At 44.7% G+C, this 21352-nt stretch overlaps 1 protein-coding gene across 2 annotated transcripts in view; it reads left to right on the top strand.

Moving 5' to 3' along the window:
• The window catches only part of bbox1 (gamma-butyrobetaine hydroxylase 1), a 77918-nt gene that overhangs the window by 38918 nt on the left and 17648 nt on the right, over positions 1-21352 (top strand). For both annotated transcript variants that reach the window (XM_033038618.1, XM_033038617.1), the window contains exon 4: positions 12813-13011. In XM_033038618.1, the coding sequence (XP_032894509.1) occupies positions 12813-13011 (199 nt within the window). The remainder of the gene's footprint in view (positions 1-12812; positions 13012-21352) is intronic.

The following is a 21352-nucleotide window of genomic DNA, read 5'->3' on the forward strand; positions in this document are numbered from 1 at the left end:
GTGCCTGCAGTCATACATACAATCATACAATAATAAACAACAATAAACACAAATTAACACCACCACAGTGTATCCTCCAAGCACCTCCTCACTGTGGTGGAGGCAAAAATCTTAGGGCTACTGTCTCTTCCCTCCTCTTCTCCCTCTGCGCTGAGGCGATTCCCCACCGGGCGATGGTACAACAGTCCCGCGGCTCACCGAACCCCGCAAACGGGCCGGTTCAAACACCGCGGCCCAGGGGTGGTCGAAGCTGCCGCCCTCCAGTCCAGCACACGCAGCCGCTGGCCCGTGGCTCAACCCCGGACTCAGGTCACTGCCACCAGAACGCCGTTCCAGCCCCGAGCCGGATCGCCCTCACGTGAGTACCGTTCTCCCTCGGGCTGGGCCACTCCGACGGGAGAGCCGTTCTCCCTCGGGCTGGGCCACTCCGACGGGAGTGCCGCTCCTCCCTCGGGCTGGGCCACTCCGAGGGGAGTGCCGTTCCATCCTCGGGCTGGGCCACTCCGACGGGCTGGGCCACTTTCCTTTATCATTATTACTTTTTTGCATATCCTTCATTCATTGTTCTTTATCTCTCTACATCATCATCTATATCTCTCATTTCCCTTTTCCCTAACTAGTCTGAAGAAGGGTCTCGACCTGAAACGTCACCCATTCCTTCTCTGGTGAATCTGTGGAATTCTCTGCCACAGAAGGTAGTTGAGGCCAGTTCATTGGCTATATTTAAGAGGGAGTTAGATGTGGCCCTTGTGGCTAAAGGGATCAGGGGGTATGGAGGGAAGGCAGGTACAGGATACTGAGTTGGATGATCAGCCATGATCATATCGAATGGCGGTGCAGGCTCGAAGGGCCGAATGGCCTACTCCTGCACCTATTTTCTATATTTCTATGTTTCTCCAGAGATGCTTCCAGTCTCACAGAGGTACTCCAGCTTTTTGGGTCTATCTTTGGTTCCCTCAGGTGCTTGGGTTTCCCCCCCACATCCCAAAGACATGCTGGTTGTTGGGTTAACTTGCCACTGTAAATGATCCCTCCTATAATTGGGTGGTAGGAGAGCTGGGTGGAGTTAACAACTACAAGGGAGAGGATTACAAGAAAGAAGTAAGGGAGTATGACTAATGGAATTGCTCTAGGAGTTGACATCAACTTAATGGGTTGAATGGCCTCATGCTATGTTGTATGGAAATACGGGTCAGAGCAGATGGTAAGTATGTGGAAACAAGGAGCTGCAGCTACTACTGGCTTACAAAGGAAGACACAGAGTGCTCCGGAGAACATGGATAGACGTTTCTTTGGGTCGAGACCTTTCTTCAGATTCCAGTCTCCTGAAACATCACCTATCCATGTTCTCCACAGATGCTGCCTGACCCGCTGAGTTACTCCAGCACTCTGTGAAACGCCACCTATCCATGTTCTGCAGAGATGCTGCCTGATCCACTGAGTTACTCCAGCACTCTGTGAAACGTCACCTATCCATGTTCTCTACAGATGCTGCCTGATCCACTGAGTTACTCCAGCACTCTGTGAAACGTCACCTATCCATGATCTCTACAGATGCTGCCTGATCCACTGAGTTACTCCAGCACTCTGTGAAACGTCACCTATCCATGATCTCTACAGATACTGCCTGACCCGCTGAGTTACTCCAGCACTCTGCGTCTTTTCCATTGCAAGTATGTTTTGGGAAATCACAATTCAAACGCACAGAAAAAGCAGGCCATTAATAGTCTTTTTACAAGCAATTGCAATCCACAATTGTATTATTGATGCAGCAAGGGATAGTTTGACAGTGTACAGAATTCAGAAAAAAAACAACTTGTTTTATTAATTTTTTGAATAATTCATGAGGTATCTTACACAAAAAAACATTAATTTTAAGTTGCACTTGTCCAAAAGTGATGGTTTGAGTTGAGTTCTGGCCACTAATCAAAGATTAAAAGATATCCATGTAGCTCAGGTGAATGTACAACTGAATTGCTGTCCCAGCACTGGCTAAGATCCCACTGCCCACGGTCAGATAAGATGCATCCCCTTCCTTCAGTAGCAAAATTTGTATGTGTTGGAAGGGCACAGCTCCAAATAGCAATACAAGCAACAGCCAATTCTTCAGAAGAATCTTGGCATCTCCAGAGGCACCACTGCTCCAAGTAGAGGAGCAGGAACATTTGGAATACAATTTCAGCAGTTAACTAGTGAGCTGATTACTATAACCCAGAGCATTTACACCCCCTTAAGGTTTCCAGATATTTTACAACCATTTCTCCATTGTACTTTGCCTAATGTTGTTCCCTTTATGGGGCAGGGTCTGCTTAATGCACACAACATGAAATAAAGCTCAGCATGCCCACTGTGAATAGAGTGCCATTTAATCTCCGGAGGTATTGGTCACCACACTGGCATTTCCTGACACAATGAGGCAAACCGCATAATTTAGAGTTGGAACGTTCGAGTACTTGTCAGTCAGCATTTATGGAAGGGGGAAACTCACCATTTGGAGCAGGAATGTGATGTCTGGATTAAACCCCTGTCTGGAAACTTTGATCTAATATATTTTGTGAATGTATTTGAGAAGGCAAGCTGAAAGGTTGAGGGTCTCAATGCAGAACACTGATCAACATTATACTTAAAAGATACAGATGAAGTTGGAGACTCTGCTGTATGAATCATATCTGGTGGTACAGTGATGCAGCTGGTAGAGCCACTGCCTCACATCACCAGAGAACCAGGTTCGATCCTGACCTCAGGTGCAGTCTATGTGGATATTGCACTTTCTCCCTGTGACCATGTGGGTTTGCTCCAGATGCTTTGGAGTGCCACAGTGAACACAAACCTGTCCTGCTGTGTCTGTCTTCGGTTTAAACCAGTGTCTGCAGTTCCTTCCTACACATTTCGTCTGCTCCACTGCAAAATCTCCTCAAGATATGTCTACTTTGAAGAAGTTCTCCTCCTCTCGCTGACGAGAGTTCTGTAACATCCTCTCTTGCTGCTCATCGCCTATATCTCTTGTTTCCCTTATCCCTAACCAGTCTGAAGAAGGGTCTCGACCCGAAACGTCACCCATTCCTTCTCTCCAGAGATGCTGCCTGTCCCGCTGTGTCTATCTTTCGTTTAAACCAGCATCTGCAGTTCCTTCCTACAAATAGCCTTCCCCCATCACCTGCATCCCTCCAGTTGGCTTCCTGTCACAAGAAGACGTGGATTTACATCACAAACCATTCTTTTTCCGTCTGCTACAAATGTACCCCTGTAAAGACTGAATGACAAGGAGACGTAAAAGGAATCATGTAAAGCCCACAGACAGTTTAAACCATTTGTCCTTTATGAGGGAGAAAATAGCTTACAGTAAGAGCAAGACCGGAGGAGCAAAGGGATTTGTATATCCACATAACAAAATGTACTACAAACTGGTGGGCCATTGCAAATAGAAATATTAAAAAAAACTAATGGAATGTCAGTTTTTATCTTCAGAGATTCTAATATAAAGGATTGGTTGTGGGGAAAGTTATACTCTATTTCACGGAGCTGGGCTCGGACTTCATGTGGAGTGCTGGATTTTGTTTCTTGGCACTGCATTCAGTGAGGATATGTTGGCTTTGCTATAATAGTACTGACTCCAAGTGTTGAAATTATCAAGGGGTTGCCACGGCTTGCTCTGCATTCACTCTAATACCTACGGTTGAATCGAGGTGTTCAAAATAATAACGTAAATTCTTGCAAAAACATTCTATCTGTTGGAGAAAACATGAAAGAGGAGATATATAATTATGGTTTGAATTTGGACATAGAGGAGGGAATGAGAACTTTTATTTTCATGTTGAGGTAAGTAGAAATCTGAAACACTTCAAAAAGGCTATGGACACTGGATCAATGAAACGTTATGGAATTTGTTCAGCAAAGATACCAACCTGTCTGGAGTAAAGTGAGTAGATTTAGAGATAGTCCATGGTTGAATGGGCTTAATGAAGTGAGTTGGACTGCTGCCGTTTCTTTTTGTTAATATGCAACTTTCAACTGAGATTATGTTTTTTTGCCGCAAAATAATGTCTGGGGAATGTGAGTGGAGTATAAATAAGAAGCTCACATCTTTAATTATCCGCTTCACTGAACAAGGTGATAAATACTCTGTTTATTCTGTTGCCAGCCCAGTCTCATGTTTGCAATTAATAGAATTCACTATGACCTAATAAGTTTAAAGTGGCTAACGTATCTTAATCTGGGGTGAACAAACTGGAGTTGTCGAGTCAACCTTGGTTCTGGCGAGCGTTTTCTTTGGTTCCAAGAGCAAACAAATCATTGCGTTCTTGGCAACTAAACAGTGAAGTTCATTTCCGGAGCCAAGCTCCTCTTTTTCAGAGTCAAAATTCTTCAATTAATCTTGAGCTAGATGACATCATGCTCCTTATTTGTGGAACCAAAATCATCCAGGAGAAAGTCAATACTAAGCTGCCCGTGGGAAGGCACCTCTGGGCCTCACGCATTCATATACTGGTAGACTTTGGCTGGAGCCCCCTGGGATTTTGTAAGCCACAGCTTGTGTCTAGTTTTGGTTTCTTGGCATAAATAGGTTTAAAAAATATATTTACTGAACACTTGCGATGAGTTGTAAACAAAAGCTGATGTGACAAATATGAGCTCTTGTTTAAAGGGCTCTTAAAGAAAACACAAAGGCTGAGATGTGTAATATATCATTGATTTTATGCGAGTTGTAATTTGGGCACAATATTGGCTTGGTCATAGAAGACAGAGTTTCTATTCAGAGGTTCTGTGACGAGTGGTATTCCACAAGGATCTGGGCTAGGACCTTTGATATTTATAATATCTAATTATATATATATAATTTTTTAACATATGTGCATGTGTCTTCCCTACATCCATTAGACTATTAAACACTACAACTTCAAATAAGCTCTGAACTACACAGACTATTATTGTTATTAATACACTGTTATTGTTTGTTTTTATGTGTACGTATGCGTGTTTTATCTATCTACTTTTTTTCTCATTTATGATATTGTTTACAGTGTACTATGTTTACATATTGTGTTGTGCTGCTGCAAGTAAGAATGTCATTGCTCTATCTGGGACACATGACAATAAAACACTCTTGACTCTTGAGGTGTGTGTGTGTGCGCGCATATGTAAATGTGCATGTGTGTGTGTTTTATCTATCTATATATAACTAAAAGTCTCATCTTGTATGTATGTTCCCGAAATACAGCCAAAACGGTACACAATAGAGCAACAATTTTAGGGGTGCTTTACTCACAATTCGCCTGCGGTGTGCAGTATCAAGTTTTGTTATATTTTAAAAAGTAAATCATTTAAAAAACTTTAATTAACCTTATACTCTGAATAGGATGAGTTTCAACGCAGCAGTCGTGCCTACACAGTGAGCTCCCACCTGCCTGGCCCGTCAGCTGCGCCTGCGCAATACGGGGATGGTTGCCGGGCCCGGCGGCGGCGCTCCTGTGCAGTGAGCTCCCACTTGCCTGGCCCGTCAGCCACACCCGTGCAGTTGGGGGCGGGTTGCCGGGCCCGGCACCATTTTCAGATCGCCATTTTGATGTACTAGACTAGTATATATACTAGACCAAGTGCAGACCCGTTGGGTCTGTTCCCCCAACGTGCGGTTGTGGGGGGGGAGGCGGCATGCAGCGTCACACACTAACTATCCCCCCCCCCGCCCTCACGCTAATTACACCCTTGATATTATATTAATATTATTAATTTGCTCCTTTTACCCCATAACCACGCTATCTACTGACACATAGCCCCCAACTTGCAGTCACATCTAGAGAGGGGGGCAGGGGGGGTGGTAGAGAGTGAGGGCAGAGAGAGAGAAGGGGCAGAGACACAGAGAGAGGGGCAAGAGGGAGAGGGGGTGGCGAGGAGGAGAAGAGGGAGGGTGGGTGAGAGGGGAAAGGTGGGGGTGGGGGGGGAGAGGAGAGGAGGGGGAGAGAGTGTGCCTTTGTATTTCAACCCAAACCCCCCAAACAACCATTTGCAGGCAGTGCTTTTTTACTTTAACCATATTTTCATTTTCAAACCACATTAAGGGTACTTACTCACAGTTGTGTGGACATGTGTTCAGTGTTATTCACAGCTCAGAGAAACGTGACCCTCTGCCTTCCTCCAGCTTGCAGACTAATTGAGGCCACTTCCTGGTTTTATAGTCCATCCCCCCTGCCGCCAGCGGGGCAGCAGAGAGAATGGGGAATTTTGTAAAATCATTAATATCTCTGTCATTTTTCATCGACTGGAAAAATCCTCGGCACACATGCGGCGGAGGGGGGCTCTGAGCGAGGTGGTGTAGGTGGCGCCGTTCTCTCGGAAATCGCAGCACAAATCGCCAAAACCGGTCAAGAACAGACTTTTAGTAATATAGATATGTGTGTGTGTATGTATATATAAGATGACATATATAATTGATTTGGATGAAAGTTTAGGTGGCTTGATTAACAAGTTTGCAGACGACACAGAAATCGGTAGAATTGTGAAAGGTGAGGAATGTTGGCGAAGAATACAACAGGGTAGTGATCAATTGAAAATGTGGGTGTTGAACTGGCAGAAGGAGTTTAATCTGCACAAATGTGAGGTGATAATGTTTGAGGGCTCAAATCAAAAGGACAGTACACAGTAAATGCCAGGACCCTTATGGGGCTTTTTCACGGGGCGAGTTGACGCAAGATGTCATCAGAGTGAAGTGGTCGTGGTCCAGCACGAGTTTCGCACGGTATAACGGGGGGTAGATAAAGAGTTCCCACGGTACTCGGCATTTCTGTTATTTGTGCGAGTGACTTGTCCGCCTCCCGAGCTTTCCCGTTAATCTTGAATGAACATCGTGGACTGTAGTGTTGTTAATCACGTGGCACAAATGATGTTACTTTGTTTTCACACACTATATTGGTTTTTTTCACACGCTATATTCCTCCCTTGGTTGAATTGGCTCATTTGGAGACATGCCTATACTAAGTATTTTCGAGTACAGGATGGTGGTTATTTTCATTGACGCGCTGTATGCAGCAGCCCACTATGTGCATCGAGAATGCTTGTGTGAAGGCAGAAGGGTGAGATTAATTAAAAAGAGAATTAAGAGGAAGTCTCACTGGGTGAAGCCCATCTTTCAACGGAGACCTCAATTTGGACAATATGATCAGCTGCTTAATGTGCTGTGCGAAGAGGATAAAAGTGCATTCACAAACTTTGTCAGAATTTCACCCGCGCTCTTTAATGAGCTGAAGAATAATCTGGGTTTTTTTAGACAAATGTTGTTTGGTGTGATGCACCTTCTCTCAATATGTGCAAGAAGTCGTCTTTTTATTTTGTCAAATAGGAATAAAGACTTTGTCTCACATTGACCGTGATGGTTGTCTTATTTTATTATCTACTGAGAGGTGAAACTTTCAAACGTTTAACCAGTCAGTAGACAGACAATAAATAGTAACAATCGAGCCATAAATGGTGTATACAAGGTGAAGGGAACAACGCTGTGTGCAAGATAATGTTTAAAATCATGCGAGGAATCGATCGGGTAGATGCACAGTCTCTTGCCCAGAGTAGGCGAATCGAGGACCAGATTACATAGGTTTAAGGTGAAGGGGAAATGATTTAATATGGATCTGATTAAATACTGTCAGTAGTAAACCCGATCAAAAACAACATCAGGACGTCTATTAAACACCAGAGATCCCAGTAAACACCCAGCCAAGACTTATTACAGGTCTAGTAGAAAGACACAAAGCGCTGGAGCAACTCAGCGGGTCAGACAGCATCGCTAGACAACATGGATAGATGATGTTTCGGGTCGGGACTCTTCTTCAGCGCTGAGTTACTCCCGCATATTGTGTCTTTCCAATGCAGATTAGCGTCTGCGATTCTTTGCTCCTGCATTACGGGGTCTATCTCGATTCCCGATAAAGTCTAAAACCCATCCTCCAGAGTTCTCAGCCCAGGGCGCCCATAAACAAGCCCTTAACTCCACACTGGGGACAGAGGCTGAGAGGTGTACAAAACCATGAGACGAACAGGCAGGGAAATAGACAGAGTCCAGGGTAATATATGTCCTTTGCCCACAGAGGGGATTCGAGGACCAGAGGGCATAGGTTCAAGGTGAGGGGGGAAGATCTAATAGGAATCTGAGTGAGGGGTAACATTTTCGCACAAAGGATGGTGGGTGTATGGAACAAGCTGCCAGAGGAGGTAGTTGAGGCTGGGTCCATCCCTACATTTAAGAAACATTTAGACAGGTACATGGATAAGACAGGTTGGGAGGGATATGGACCAGACGCAGGCAGATGGGACTAGTTTCGATGGGACATTTTGGCCGGTATGGGCAAGTTGAGCCGAAGGGCCGGTTTCCACACTGTAACTCGATAAAGCCAGTGAGTATACGATCTAAGATAGTCCGAGGGTCTCGAATGAGGTAGGTAGTAGTTCAGGAATGCTCTGTGGTTGGTGTTAGGATGGTTCAGTTACATAAGTGCTCAAATGTAGGCACCGTTTTCGCAGTGGAAGCTCAGAGACTGTGCAGCGGGCGATTGTCGTGTTGGCTGGGACTCCTGTTATCCATGCAGGGGATTGACCTCAGTCTGAAGAAGGCTCTCGACCCGAAACGCCACCCGTTCCTTCTCTCCAGATTTGCTGCCTGTCCGGCTGAGTTGCTCCAAGCAACTGGTGTCTATCTTCAAAGAACTGACCACCGGGCTGGATGTCGGGGCTGGCGTGTAGCGTTTCACAGACCGAACTGTCCAATTAATGGTAACAGATGGGCACTGAGGGAAGTCCCCCCCCCCTCTCTGTTTATCTGCCCTTTCTTTAACTTTTGTGCCTCTATGCAAGTATCTCGCGAGCCATCCCAGACCGCCCATTTCTGCTCCCCCTCGTCTTTAATAACTACATTTCCCTAACAATTACTATCTTTGTTAGTTATAGGAGCAAAATTAGGCCATTCGGTCCATTAAGTCCACTCCGCCATTCAATCGCGGCTGATCTATCTCTCCCTCTCAACCACATTCTCTTGCCTTCTCCCCATAACCTCCTGACAGCCGCACTAATCAGGAATGTATCTATCTCTGCCCCTATCTCTGCCCCTATGACAGTAGTTTTGTTTTATTGGAGACGCGGGAGACAGCGGATGCTGGAATACTGAGCAAAACACGAAATGCTGGAGGAACTCGGTGCATTTGTGTTTAAGAAGGAACTGCAGATGCTGGAAAATCGAAGGTACACAATAATGCTGGAGAAACTCAGCGGGTGCAGCAGCATCTATGGAGCGAAGGAAGTAGGCAACGTTTCGGGCCGAAACGTTGCCTATTTCCTTCGTTCCATAGATGCTGCTGCACCCACTGAGTTTCTCCAGCATTTGTGTGTGTGGGTGGGAGTAGAGGGGAGGGGGGGGGGGGGGGGGGGGGGGGGAGAGAGATAAGGCAGCCTGAAGAAAGGGTCGCCTGTCCATTTCCCTCCGTAGATGCTGCCTGGCCCGCGGAGTTCCTACAGTCTTAGAAACTGCTTTAGACAAAAAGAGACACAAACTGCTGGAGTAAAATAGCTCAGCAAGTGAGGTACCTGAACACTCAAAAATGAAAAAGAATGAAAATGTGATTATTTCACCTCCCTTCAACTATTTTGTGTTTCAGCATGAGAGGGATTATAACATTAGAGACATTCATCTTGTAGTGATGTGTTAATGAAGAATTGCAGACATCAATCTGATAGTAAAAAATATATTTATTTAACAATGAGGTAAAACAAGCACTGACAATCAAACTGCTCAGTTACTCACCGTTCGCAGGAGTTCCCACGGTACCTGCAAGAGTTATTACGGATATCGCACGGATATCGCACTGGCCACTATGTTCATACAATGTTGCAATGCTCAACCACAAGTGTACAAGTCACTCTTGGAGAAATTCAAACTTTCTTGAATTTTCTCCCGAGTGACCAAGTTACACGATTACCTGCCGTTAGCGCCACGGTGGTCCAAGGTGGTCCACGAATGCCGTACTGTTATCGCACGAGGTTCCCACGATGTTAAACTCTGGTTCACTCTTGCGTCAAGTCGCCCCGTGAAAAAGCCACTTTAATGTTCAATGTTAGCTAAGATTTTCCATTATAATTACAACTATTCTTCTTTCTGTCACCTCAAAGTGCAGTCAGCTGCGTGCCCACGTCAAACACAAGTTGGTAAATATACAAACAAACACAATCTTGAGCCAACATTAAGGAAATAGAAAAAATATATATATTCTAGGGTAAGATACTCACATTAGTACAAAAAAGCAAATTATTCTAAAATGTAAGGTGACAAAAAAAAAATGAGTGTTCATCAATTGCGATTTTCCACTATTCAGAGTAAAATTTGCACGTGGTGACTGCCCATGATGCTGCATAAACATACTTATGAAGAAGGATTTATCTTCAATCCCTCAAGTATTTGACATTATTTCTTGAAACATCATTGTTAGGCGGGAGAATCTGGCAGTTTATGAACAGACTGAACCAGTACAAAGTAGTCAAAGGACATATTTGTTTAGAATGGTGTATTTTCATGGAACTACTCTTGCTAATCATCACCAAAATCTTGCCAGAAACCCTGTTTATGCACAGCTAACAGAATTCCAACTAAGCTAATACTAATAATAATAATAATGATGGATGGGATTTATATAGCGCCTTTCTAATACTCAAGGCGCTTTACATCGCATTATTCATTCACTCCTCAGTCACACTCGGTGGTGGTAAGCTACTTCTGTAGCCACAGCTGCCCTGGGGCAGACTGACGGAAGCGTGGCTGCCATTCTGCGCCTACGGCCCCTCCGACCACCACCAATCACTCACACACATTCACACACATTCACACACAGGCAAAGGTGGGTGAAGTGTCTTGCCCAAGGACACAACGACAGTATGCACTCCAAGCGGGATTCGAACGGGTCACCTTCAGGTTGCCAGCCGAACACTTAGCCCATTGTGCCATCTGTCGTCCCAATAGACTGTGAAGAACTATTTAAAAGTTCCAGACTATTCTTTGTAACTTCCTACTAAGTATTCAACATTTAGACTGCTAAACTATTGCTGTTGGTGAACAGGGTAGGAGTTTAATTGTGAGAAAGATTTCTCTGAGGCCACTATGTGGAGGAATGTTGTTCTGCTCAGCATTGCACTGGATTTGGACTGGAGCCTGTTTCAGAGATATTCATGGCCTGTTGTATGGGAAAATCAAACTGCTGGAGTGGCGTTTATGCAGAAGCCAAGAGCCAATCTAAAACAACAGCTGAATTCTTTTTTTAATGTTTATATTAGGTTACAGACCAAATGTTCATTTTGGCTGTACGATTCATGGGGGAAGTGAAAACTGTCTGGTTGATTAAATGTCAACGTTTTACTTCACCTTATTTTAAGAAATTTAGATGGCACACAGTGGAAGAAAAAATAGCAGTTTACTTCACAACTGACCACAGAAATAAATTAATTTTCCATTTATTTCACACTCTGTTTATGACTATAGAAACAAGGAACTGCAGATGCTTGTTAACAAACAAAGGACACAAAGTGCTGGAGTAACTCAGGGGGTCTGGTAGCATCTCTGATTAGGTGACGTTTCAGGTTAATTTAGTTTATTGTCACGTGTACCAAGATATAGTGAAAAGTTTTTGTTGCATACTAACCAGTCAGCAGAAAGACAATACATGATTACAATCGATCCATTCACAGTGTACAGATACATGATGGGGGAATAACATTTAGTGTAAGGTAAAGCCAGCAAAGTCCGATCAAAGATAGTCCAAGGGACAGGGTCATCAAAGAGGTAGACAGTAGTTCAACACTGCTCTTTCGTTGTGGTAGGATGATTCAGTTGGGAAGAAACTGTCCCTGAATCTGGTGGTGTGCATGTTCACACTTCTGTACCTTTTGCCTGATAGGAGAGGGGCGAAGAGGAAGTGACCAGGGTGTGGCTCATCCTTGATTATGCTGCTGGTCTTGCCGAGGCAGTGTGAGGTATAAATGGAGTCAATGGAAGGTCAGGACCCTTCTTCATACTGGCTGTTTCGGGTTGGGATCCTTCTTCAGAGTGGCTGTTGAGCATGACCTTCTGAGTTACACCAATGCTTTGTGTCTGTTTATAACCATGCTGTGTGCATATCTGTTGCTATGTTTGACTGCAACAGTCATGATACTTACAATACCTGTATTGTATTTCAAAAAGTATTTCATTCATTTGAAGTGTTCTGGAACATTGCGATGAAATATGGCATTATTGGATCTTTCAGTATCTATGAATTGCCTCTTGCACTGTCCCTGTGTTTCTATTTATGTTTTGCTCCATTGTCTTTGTCTTGTTAAAGGGCCTGTCGCACTATACGAGTTTACCCAAGAGCTCTCCCGAGTTTAAAAAAAAAATCAAACTCGTGGTAAGTACATAGAATGTACGTAGCGGGTACGTCGGAGCTCGGGATGTATCTTAGCGGCTCGTAACGCTAACGGCAGGTACTCGGGGAAGCTCGTGAAGTCTTTTCAACATGTTGAAAAATGTCTACGAGAGCCCCGAGTACCTACGAGCGGCTATTATCGTAATTCTCTGAGTTCGAATCAGGGCAAACTCGGGAGAATTCTTGAATTACCTCGTACAGTGGGACAGGCCCTTTAATGTTTTTATGTTTTTGTGTGCTGTGATGTTGCAGCAAGTAAGGTTTTTATTGCACCTCGCTGTACTTGTGCAATGGACAATACAATCACCTTGACTTGCACAGCTCACTGTAAAATCATGTATTGAATACAGCTGTAAACAATGATTATAATTTGCTTTACATCAGATCAACTGCATTGGGGTTCGGAGTTCCAAATCCCCACCGCTAACTTTGAAGAAGTGTTGACCTGTGATGAAGTTGCCTACAAATGGCTGTGCAATCTGCGCAGAGTAGGATTTGTGCAACTGAAACATGCTCCCGCGGAGAAAGGACAAGTGGCGAAATTGGGAAAGAGGATCGGCTACGTGAGACTGACCTTCTACGGGTAGGTGGCAACTACAGCACCAAAACTTGTGACATGTTACAACACGACAGATGGCACAATGGGCTAAGTGTTCGGCTGGCAACCGGAAGGTAGCTGGTTCGAATCCCGCTTGGAGTGCATACTGTCGTTGTGTCCTTGGGCAAGACACTTCACCCATCTTTGCCTGTGTGTGTGGATGTAATTATGTGAAGCACTTTGGGGTCAATGCAAGTTGACTAAAAATGTGCTATATAAATAAAGAAATTTAATTTAATTTAATTTAAACACATCTGTTTAAGAAAGAACTCCAGATGCTGGAAAAATCGAAGGTAGACAAAAATGCTGGAGAAACTCAGCGGGTGAGGCAGCATCTATGGAGCGAAGGAATAGGTGACGTTTTGAGTCGAGACCCTTCTTCAGACTGACGTCGAGACCCTTCTTCAGACTGATGTGGAGGTCAGTCTGAAGAAGGGTCTCAACCCGAAACATCACCTATTCCTTCGCTCCATAGATGCTGCCTCACCCGCTGAGTTTCTCCAGCATTTTTGTCTACCTTGTATTAATCTGCTGATCATTTCCGGTGGCTGTAGCACACCAAGTGTGGTTCCTAACCGTCAAACCTGTGCACAGAAAATATTATAATTTAGAGATGCAGCATGGAACGAGATGGTCTGCCCACCGAGTCTACGCCGACCAACTCCACACGCACAGCGCCCGAGGTCGGGATCGAGCCCAGATCTCTGGTGCCATTTGGGTGTTTTTTCTGTTTTCCAGCGCTGTACCAGTACACATTTAGAAGACCTTTAAACCTAATTTGTCCTGGACTCCTTATCAGTTAGGCCTCTGGACGTGGCAAAATACAGTTTGTTCGGCACAAAGGTAGAAAGTAAACAGTCAGACTAAATTCTGTGTACGTCTCTGTAGCGTGGTTTTGAAATTGATTATTCTTAGATGTTACATTGACTGCCGCACAGTTGACCCAAAATCTCCACTAATAGGTAGTTTATTTTACTTTTCAGAAGAAGATAAGGTTGGACATACAGTTCCTTGAATGTGCCAATCAATAAGATCGCAGCTGATCAGATCTTGGCCCCAACTCCATTTTACCATCAGGTCTACAAAGCTTTGACTCCCACTTAGTTACAGAAATCTTAGATATAAACATATTCCACCTCCTGAACTTTCAGAAGCACCATAGATTGAAGACTCTGAATTTGGAAAATTCACCTGATTGCAAGAAGATTTATTTGAGGGAATCACACCCAGCAAGTACTGATTTGGGTTTTCTCTATTGCTTGCCCAATTTAGCTTCAACTTACTACTGCAGAGAGAAGAATGATCCAAATCATAGCCCCATCCACATCCCTATTTGACTCTTCTTTGTCCCCACCTTTAAGATGAGAGGGGCAAAGTTTAAAGGAGACGTGCGGTGGAAGTTTTTTACACAGAGAGTGGTGAGAGCCTGGAACGTGCTGCTGGAGACGGAGGTGGAGGGGGATGTGATAGTGACATTTGAAAGTATTGTCAATACTTTTCAGAAGGCAGTGGAGGCAAATTTCACTGGATGTTTTCAAGGGAGAGTTAGAGGTAGCTCTTAGGGTTAAAGGAATCAAGGGATATGGGGAGAAAGCAGGAACGGGGTATTAATTTTAGATGATCAGCTATGGTCATACTGAATGGCAGTGCTGACTCGAAGGGCCGAATGGCCTACTCCTGCACCTATTTTTCTATGTTTCTACGATAGGCATGTGGATATGCAGGGAAGGGAGGGATATTGGTTATGTTCAGGTAAGTAATGGGTTGGCATCATGATCAGCACAGATATTGTGGGCCGAAGGGCCTATGCTTGTGCTGTTCTATGATCTTCCTATGTCAAGGGAGAGTCAAGGTTTCATAAAAGCATGCATAGCGATACTATACCTAATCACATTTGGTATTCTGATCACAACTACATAGTTAGAGAGCTCATAAACGAGAGAGGCACAAGCTCTTGGTATAGGCTTTCGTTATTTGTACTCTCACACCTGAAATCAGCTTAATTAAAAAAATTGTAGAGTCACGCAGCAGGTAAACAGACCCTTCGGTCCAACCCGTCCATGCCAACCAAGGTGCCCCATCTTAGCAAGTCCAATTTGCCCTTGCTCAGCCTTTATCCCTCTGTATTTTTTCTTTCCATGCACCTGTCCAAATGTCTAAGTGCTAACACAACGCGAGAACTGCCTTAACTACTTCCGCTGGCAGCTCGTTCCATTTACCCACCAAAGTTTGAGTGAAAAGGTTGTGCCTCAGGTTCCTATTCAATCCTGCCTCCCTCACTGTAAACCTATGTCCTCTCATTCCCCATCCTGGATAAGAGCCACCTCAATATGGAATTAGATAGCAGAAACTTGCATTTAATTGGTTCACATAGTTTGGCCAGTTTTAGAATTGCTACTTGTTTACACTCACATAGAAACTAAGTTTGAATTGGACAGAATTTGTTTGAAATTCCATAATCTTTTACACGTGTTTGTCCAATATTACCACGTGAAACCTCTGCCCATGATGTGACATATGCTTTTTCCTTAGACCAAAATGTTGATACTAGTTTCAAACTATATTTAACTACTTTACATATTGGAACTGTCTATGAAACTAGGAGACAATTTGGGTGTAAAATGGCATTGTGACAATGGAAGATAGACACAAAATGCTGGAGTAACTCAGAGGGACAGGCAGCATCTCTGGAAAAAGGAATGGTTGACGTTTCGGGTCGACACCCTTCAACCCAAAACGCCACCCATTCCCTCTCTCCAGAGATGCTGCCTGTCCCGCTGATTTACTTCAGCATTTTGTGTCTATCTTTGATTTAAACCAGCATCTGCAGTTCTTTCCTACACATTATGAAAATGAGTGCAATTTCAGAATTGCATCTGCACAGGATTTTACACATAATCTTGGTTAACTATTAATATAACATAGAATTGAAGTAGTGCAACAATGAATCTTCATTACCCTTAGAAACATAGAAACATAGAAAATAGGTGCAGGAGTAGGCCATTCGGCCCTTCGAGCCTGCAACGCCATTCAATATGATCATGGCTGATCATCCAACTCAGTATCCTGTACATGCCTTCCCTCCATACCCCCTGATCCCTTTAGCCACAAGGGCCTTATTGAGCAAATATCAGAAAAGGTTCTGTCCAATGTTAATAGCTATTCCAGCAGCAGCCTTACATAAATGTGGAGAATAGATTACATGGTTAACAACAATCCATGCCCACAATATCAATCTACTGGGAATAATTATTAAAAATGATTTCATTTCACACTTCATCAGCTTACAAACAATTTCAAAACTATTTTTTTTACATAATTCTGAAAGGAAATTGTTGCCTTCTGGTTTCCTGAGGCAGTATCACCTGCAGTATAAAAAGCCATGTTTTTTTGCAGTGCAGCCTGTTTGACTGAGGAATAGCGTGTAAACCACGCAGATTTCTATTGGCAGCAGTTACCCACAGCTTGCTATTGGAAAATCATGCAAAGGCATTTATTTTTAGTGAGTCTTTCACTTTTAATTTTTTGTATTTCAAGGGTCACAATTGTTGAAGGCAAGAATAACAAATATTGCAGTAAAAAATCAATACCCTTCTTCAGACCCGAAACGTCACCTATTCCTTCGCTCCAGTGATGCTGCCTCACCCGCTGTGTTTTTCCAGCATTTTTGTCTACCTTCAATTTTTCCAGCATCTGCAGTTGTTTCTGAAACAACAGATAACGAGATACATTTGAAGTGAAGTCACAGCTATAAGGTGGGATTTGGTGTATTTTGTCAACAATTGGTATCAAAACCACCAGCAATTAACTATGCAATAGACCCCCATGCTTTCCTACATGTCTAATGTGGCACAGTGGCTTAGCTAGTAGACTCGCTGCCACACAGCGCCTGAGATCCAGATTCGATCCTGACCTTAGGTGCTGTCTGTGAGGAGTTTGCACTTTCTCCCTGTGACTGTGGGTTTCCGATTTCCTTCCACATATCAAATTTGTGCGGCTTTATAGGTTATAATTGGCCTCTGGAAACTGTCCCTAATGTGAAGAAAATGGATGAGAAAGTGGGATAACATAGAACTAGTGTGAATGGGTGATCGATGGTCAGTATATACTCGGTGGGCCGAAGGGCCTGTTTCCATGCTGTATCTCCAGACTAAACTAAACAAAACTGATCTCAATTTTAATAAAGACATAAGGAACTGCAGATGCTGGTTTACAAAAGAAAGATACAAATTGCTGGAGTAACTCAGTGAGTCAGGCAGCATCTCTGGAGAACATGGATTGGTCATTTTGTTCGCGTCTAAGGAAGGGTCCCATCCTCAAACATTCCCTATCCATGTTTTGATCCACCGCTTCATATCTCAATTTTAATAAATTGGGAATGTCTTTGAAAATCAGACTATTAAATTCTCCTTTGGCCAGCAACAATCTGCTTCTATTGTTGCCAACTATTAAAGCACGCCTGATGGCCTTTTCCATCTGGACCTCGATAGGCTCTCCAATCCCAGCCCAAAGTAGCACGTGAATTTAAATATAATACAGGAAGAGAAGTCAAGAGAAAGAATGCTTCAGTAGTACTTTATTGTCATGTATACCAAGGTACAGTGACATTCCTTTTATTTGTTGCATATAATTCAGTAAAATATCCCTATACAGGAGCACAAGGAGACCTATGGGGAAGAGTGTGGGAATAGGAGATTACACTGAGGCAGTCCACAAGAGTCACCACACTTCCAGCACCATCAATGATGGGATTCAGAGAGAAATAAGGCAAAGGATTGGTTTTTTAAATTGTCTGTAGGGGGCGCTCCTCTGTGTGCAGCCATGTCAGCAGCGCGTCAGTTTTTTCAACTTTTTCTTATTTTTTAGTATGTTTTAAAGTATCTATTTTGTGTTTCTCGGTGTGTTTTGTGTGGGGGGTGGTGTGGGGGGGTGAGGGGGAAACCGCTTCGGTCGCCTCCTCCATGGAGAGGCGACTTTTTCCAGGTCGCCTCCCCCGCGTCCTAACATCAAGGATCGGCGTGGTCTTTCCCGGAGACGCGCCTGGGGCTCCAGCGGCGGGCGCAGCGTGGACTCTCGGCGTGGAGCGGGTGAGCCCTCGCTGGGGCTCGCTGGAGGGGGAGCGCTCCATTTCGCTGGCCCGGGGCAGCCGGCAGCCTGAAGTCGCAGCCTGAAGCCGCGGTCTGCAGAGCACCAGCTAGTGCGGCGTCTACAGCCCGGGATCCCTCGTGGGGGACCCGGGGGAAGAAGAAGCATTACTTCCGGCCCGCGGCCGACTTCTACCGCGGGGCCGGCATGGATTTACCATCACCCCTGGAGGGGAGCTTCGACCGCCGGCCCTGCAGTCTACGGTGCTTCTGGCTGCGGCGGAGACTTTAAATCTCGACCGCCGGCCTGCGGCCTACACCAACTTAAAGCCGCGGTCTCCGGTGAGGAAGAGCCGATCCTGGACTGACTCTGGACTCTGGTCCTGTCCACGGGGGGGAAACGGAGGAGGACTGGCCAAATTTTGTGCCTTCCACCACAGTGATGAATGCTGTGGTGGATGTTTGTGTTACATTTTTATTGTGGTTGTGTGTTCTTTATTATTGTATCGCTGCTGACAACCCAAATTCCACCGACCCTGGTTGTGTGGCAAATAAATTCTATCTTATCTTATCTTATCTTAAAAATGTTTAAAGGTTGCAGTGCAGAAACGCGGTCTTAGAAGTCAACCAAACCAAATATAGGAGTCCAATGTGCAGCCTTATTGCAGATATAACACCACTTACCTGGGAAAAACTTCATGCTTATGCTGTTTAAATGGAAAGCAATTAAACTAGGGAGCAACACTCCACACGGTGCAGTTCATTGTCAGTGCCATTGAAGGTAACAATTGAAATGAACAAGATGATATTGCAAAGGTACAAGGAACTGCAGATGCTGGTTTACCAAGAAATACACAAACTGCTGGAGTGACTTAGCTGGTCAGGCAGTATCTGTGGGGAACATGGATCAGCGACATTTTGGGTCATGTGAAGAAGAGTCCCAACCTGAAACATCACCGATCCATGTTCTCCAGACATACCACCTGACCTGCTGAATTACTCCGGCACTCTCTATTTTTTTTAATGATATTATGAACCTTGTGTATATTATATATAGAAACATAGAAAATAGGTGCAGGAGTAGGCCATTCGGCCCTTCGAGCCTGCACCGCCATTCAATATGATCATGGCTGATCATCCAACTCAGTATCCTGTACCTGCCTTCTCTCCATACCCACTGATCCCTTTAGCCACAAGGGCCACATCTAACTCCCTCTTAAATATAGCCAATGAACTGGCCTCAACTACCTTCTGTGGCAGAGAATTCCACAGATTCACCACTCTCTGTGTGAAAAATGTTTTCCTCATCTCGGTCCTAAAAGATTTCCCCCTTATCCTTAAACTGTGACCCCTAGTTCTGGACTTCCCCAACATCGGGAACAATCTTCCTGCATCTAGCCTGTCCAACCCCTTAAGAATTTTGTAAGTTTCTATAAGATCCCCTCTCAATCTTCTAAATTCTAGCGAGTACAAGCCGAGTCTATCCAGTCTTTCTTTATATGAAAGTCCTGACATCCCAGGAATCACTGGTGAACCTTCTCTGTACTCCCTCTATGGCAAGAATGTCATTCCTCAGATTAGGAGGCCAAAACTGTACGCATGTAGCATGTCAATAAAGAAAATAATTCATAACCCTTGCCAAAAGCCCAAAGCTCTTTACATCCAGTTGATTATTCCAGGTGTGCTTTTAATGGCGTTACCTCCTCTCACACTACTTGGCACCAAAGCCTCAAATATAACTTTTATCTGCGGTATTCAATTTCAAAGTATGTACTTTGTTCTTGAACATAAACAATTACAGACATTCCAGATTTACGACCAGTGATGAATGGGGAAAAATAGCAAAGAATCAACTGCAGAATCCAGTGCCTTTAGTCTTCTCGTTAAGGGCCTGTCCCACTTAGGCGATTTTTTTAGGCAGTCGCCACACGGTCGCCAGGGTGTTGCCTGTGTGGTCGTGAGTAGTCTCCTCAGTCGCCCAAAGAGTCGTAGCGTTTTTCTGGTCGCCGCTGGATTTTGACATTTTTGGTGACAGTCAGCGACCGTGGACTTGTCGTAGCTTGTCTCCTGACGTAGGTGGTGTCGTAGGTTGTAGCCAGGATGACGTAGGTTGTCGCCAGGATGACGTAGGTTGTCGCCGGTGCTGACTTCGGTGAATTCCATTGGCGATTGTCCACGTCAACCGGCGACTGAATTGTCTTCAGTTGTCGCTGACAGGGTCGTTGCTTGTCGTAGCTTGTCGCGGGTGGACGTAGGTTGACTTTGGTTGTCGTAGGTTGTCGTAAGTGTGGGTGTAGGTGGACGTCCTCATGGGTCGCCAGTTGTCGCTTGCTGTAGCTTGACATCGACAAGGTGGTAGGTTGTTGTCGCTTGTTGTAGACATTGTCGTGGGGGGGGGGGGGGTTTCCAGTCACTGTTTTTTCGGCAACCTGCTACGACTATGACAGTCGCCGGCAGTCGCCTAAAAAATTGCCTAATGGGACATCTGCCTTTAGTTTGTCAGAAGATTGTGGCTGACGGGCACATCTGCTGACCCTGAGATCAGCAAGCAGCTGCATGTAGATCATGTGGTTCCTTTCTAGGTGGACCCAGCACAGCCCTGCCGGGCACAGCCTCCTCAGTGTGTGTGGACAACTTTGAATAACTGAAAGTTGCTGGGGGATTTCCCCCTGACTGCTCCACTGTCACAACTCCCACATTCACAAATTATCTGGGAGCTTTTAATTCAGTTGACTTCAGTTTATAGGTACAGCATCATCGCCAATCATCGAGCACCCATTCACACTAGTTCTATGCTGTTTCACTGCCGCATCCTACCACTAGGGGGCAATTTACAGACGCCATTTAACCAACACACCTTTGGGATGTGGGAGAGACCCGGAGCACTCGGAGAAAACCCACGCGGTCACAGGGAGAATGTGCAAACTCCACACAGACTGCACCCCTAGGCCAGAATATAACCCTGGTCCCTGGTGCTGTGAGGCAGCAGCTCTACCAGCTGTGCTGTCCACAAAAAAAAAAAATTCTTTAAAAATACTAGGGAGAATGAAAATATTGGTAAAACGACAAATTCACACTTAGGCGCAAAGATATTCAATTATCTGAACTGTGGGTGGTGAAGAGTTGGTCGTGGCATTATGTTTGGCAGAGACAATGTGGGCCAAAGGACATATTACTGGCCTGTATTGTTCTATGTTCTAGAAGCTTGCACTACACACTGGGTCAGCAACTGTGTCACATCA

Source organism: Amblyraja radiata, chromosome 20 (assembly GCF_010909765.2).
Source record: "Amblyraja radiata isolate CabotCenter1 chromosome 20, sAmbRad1.1.pri, whole genome shotgun sequence".
In the NCBI taxonomy this organism is placed as follows: Eukaryota; Metazoa; Chordata; class Chondrichthyes; order Rajiformes; family Rajidae; genus Amblyraja; species Amblyraja radiata.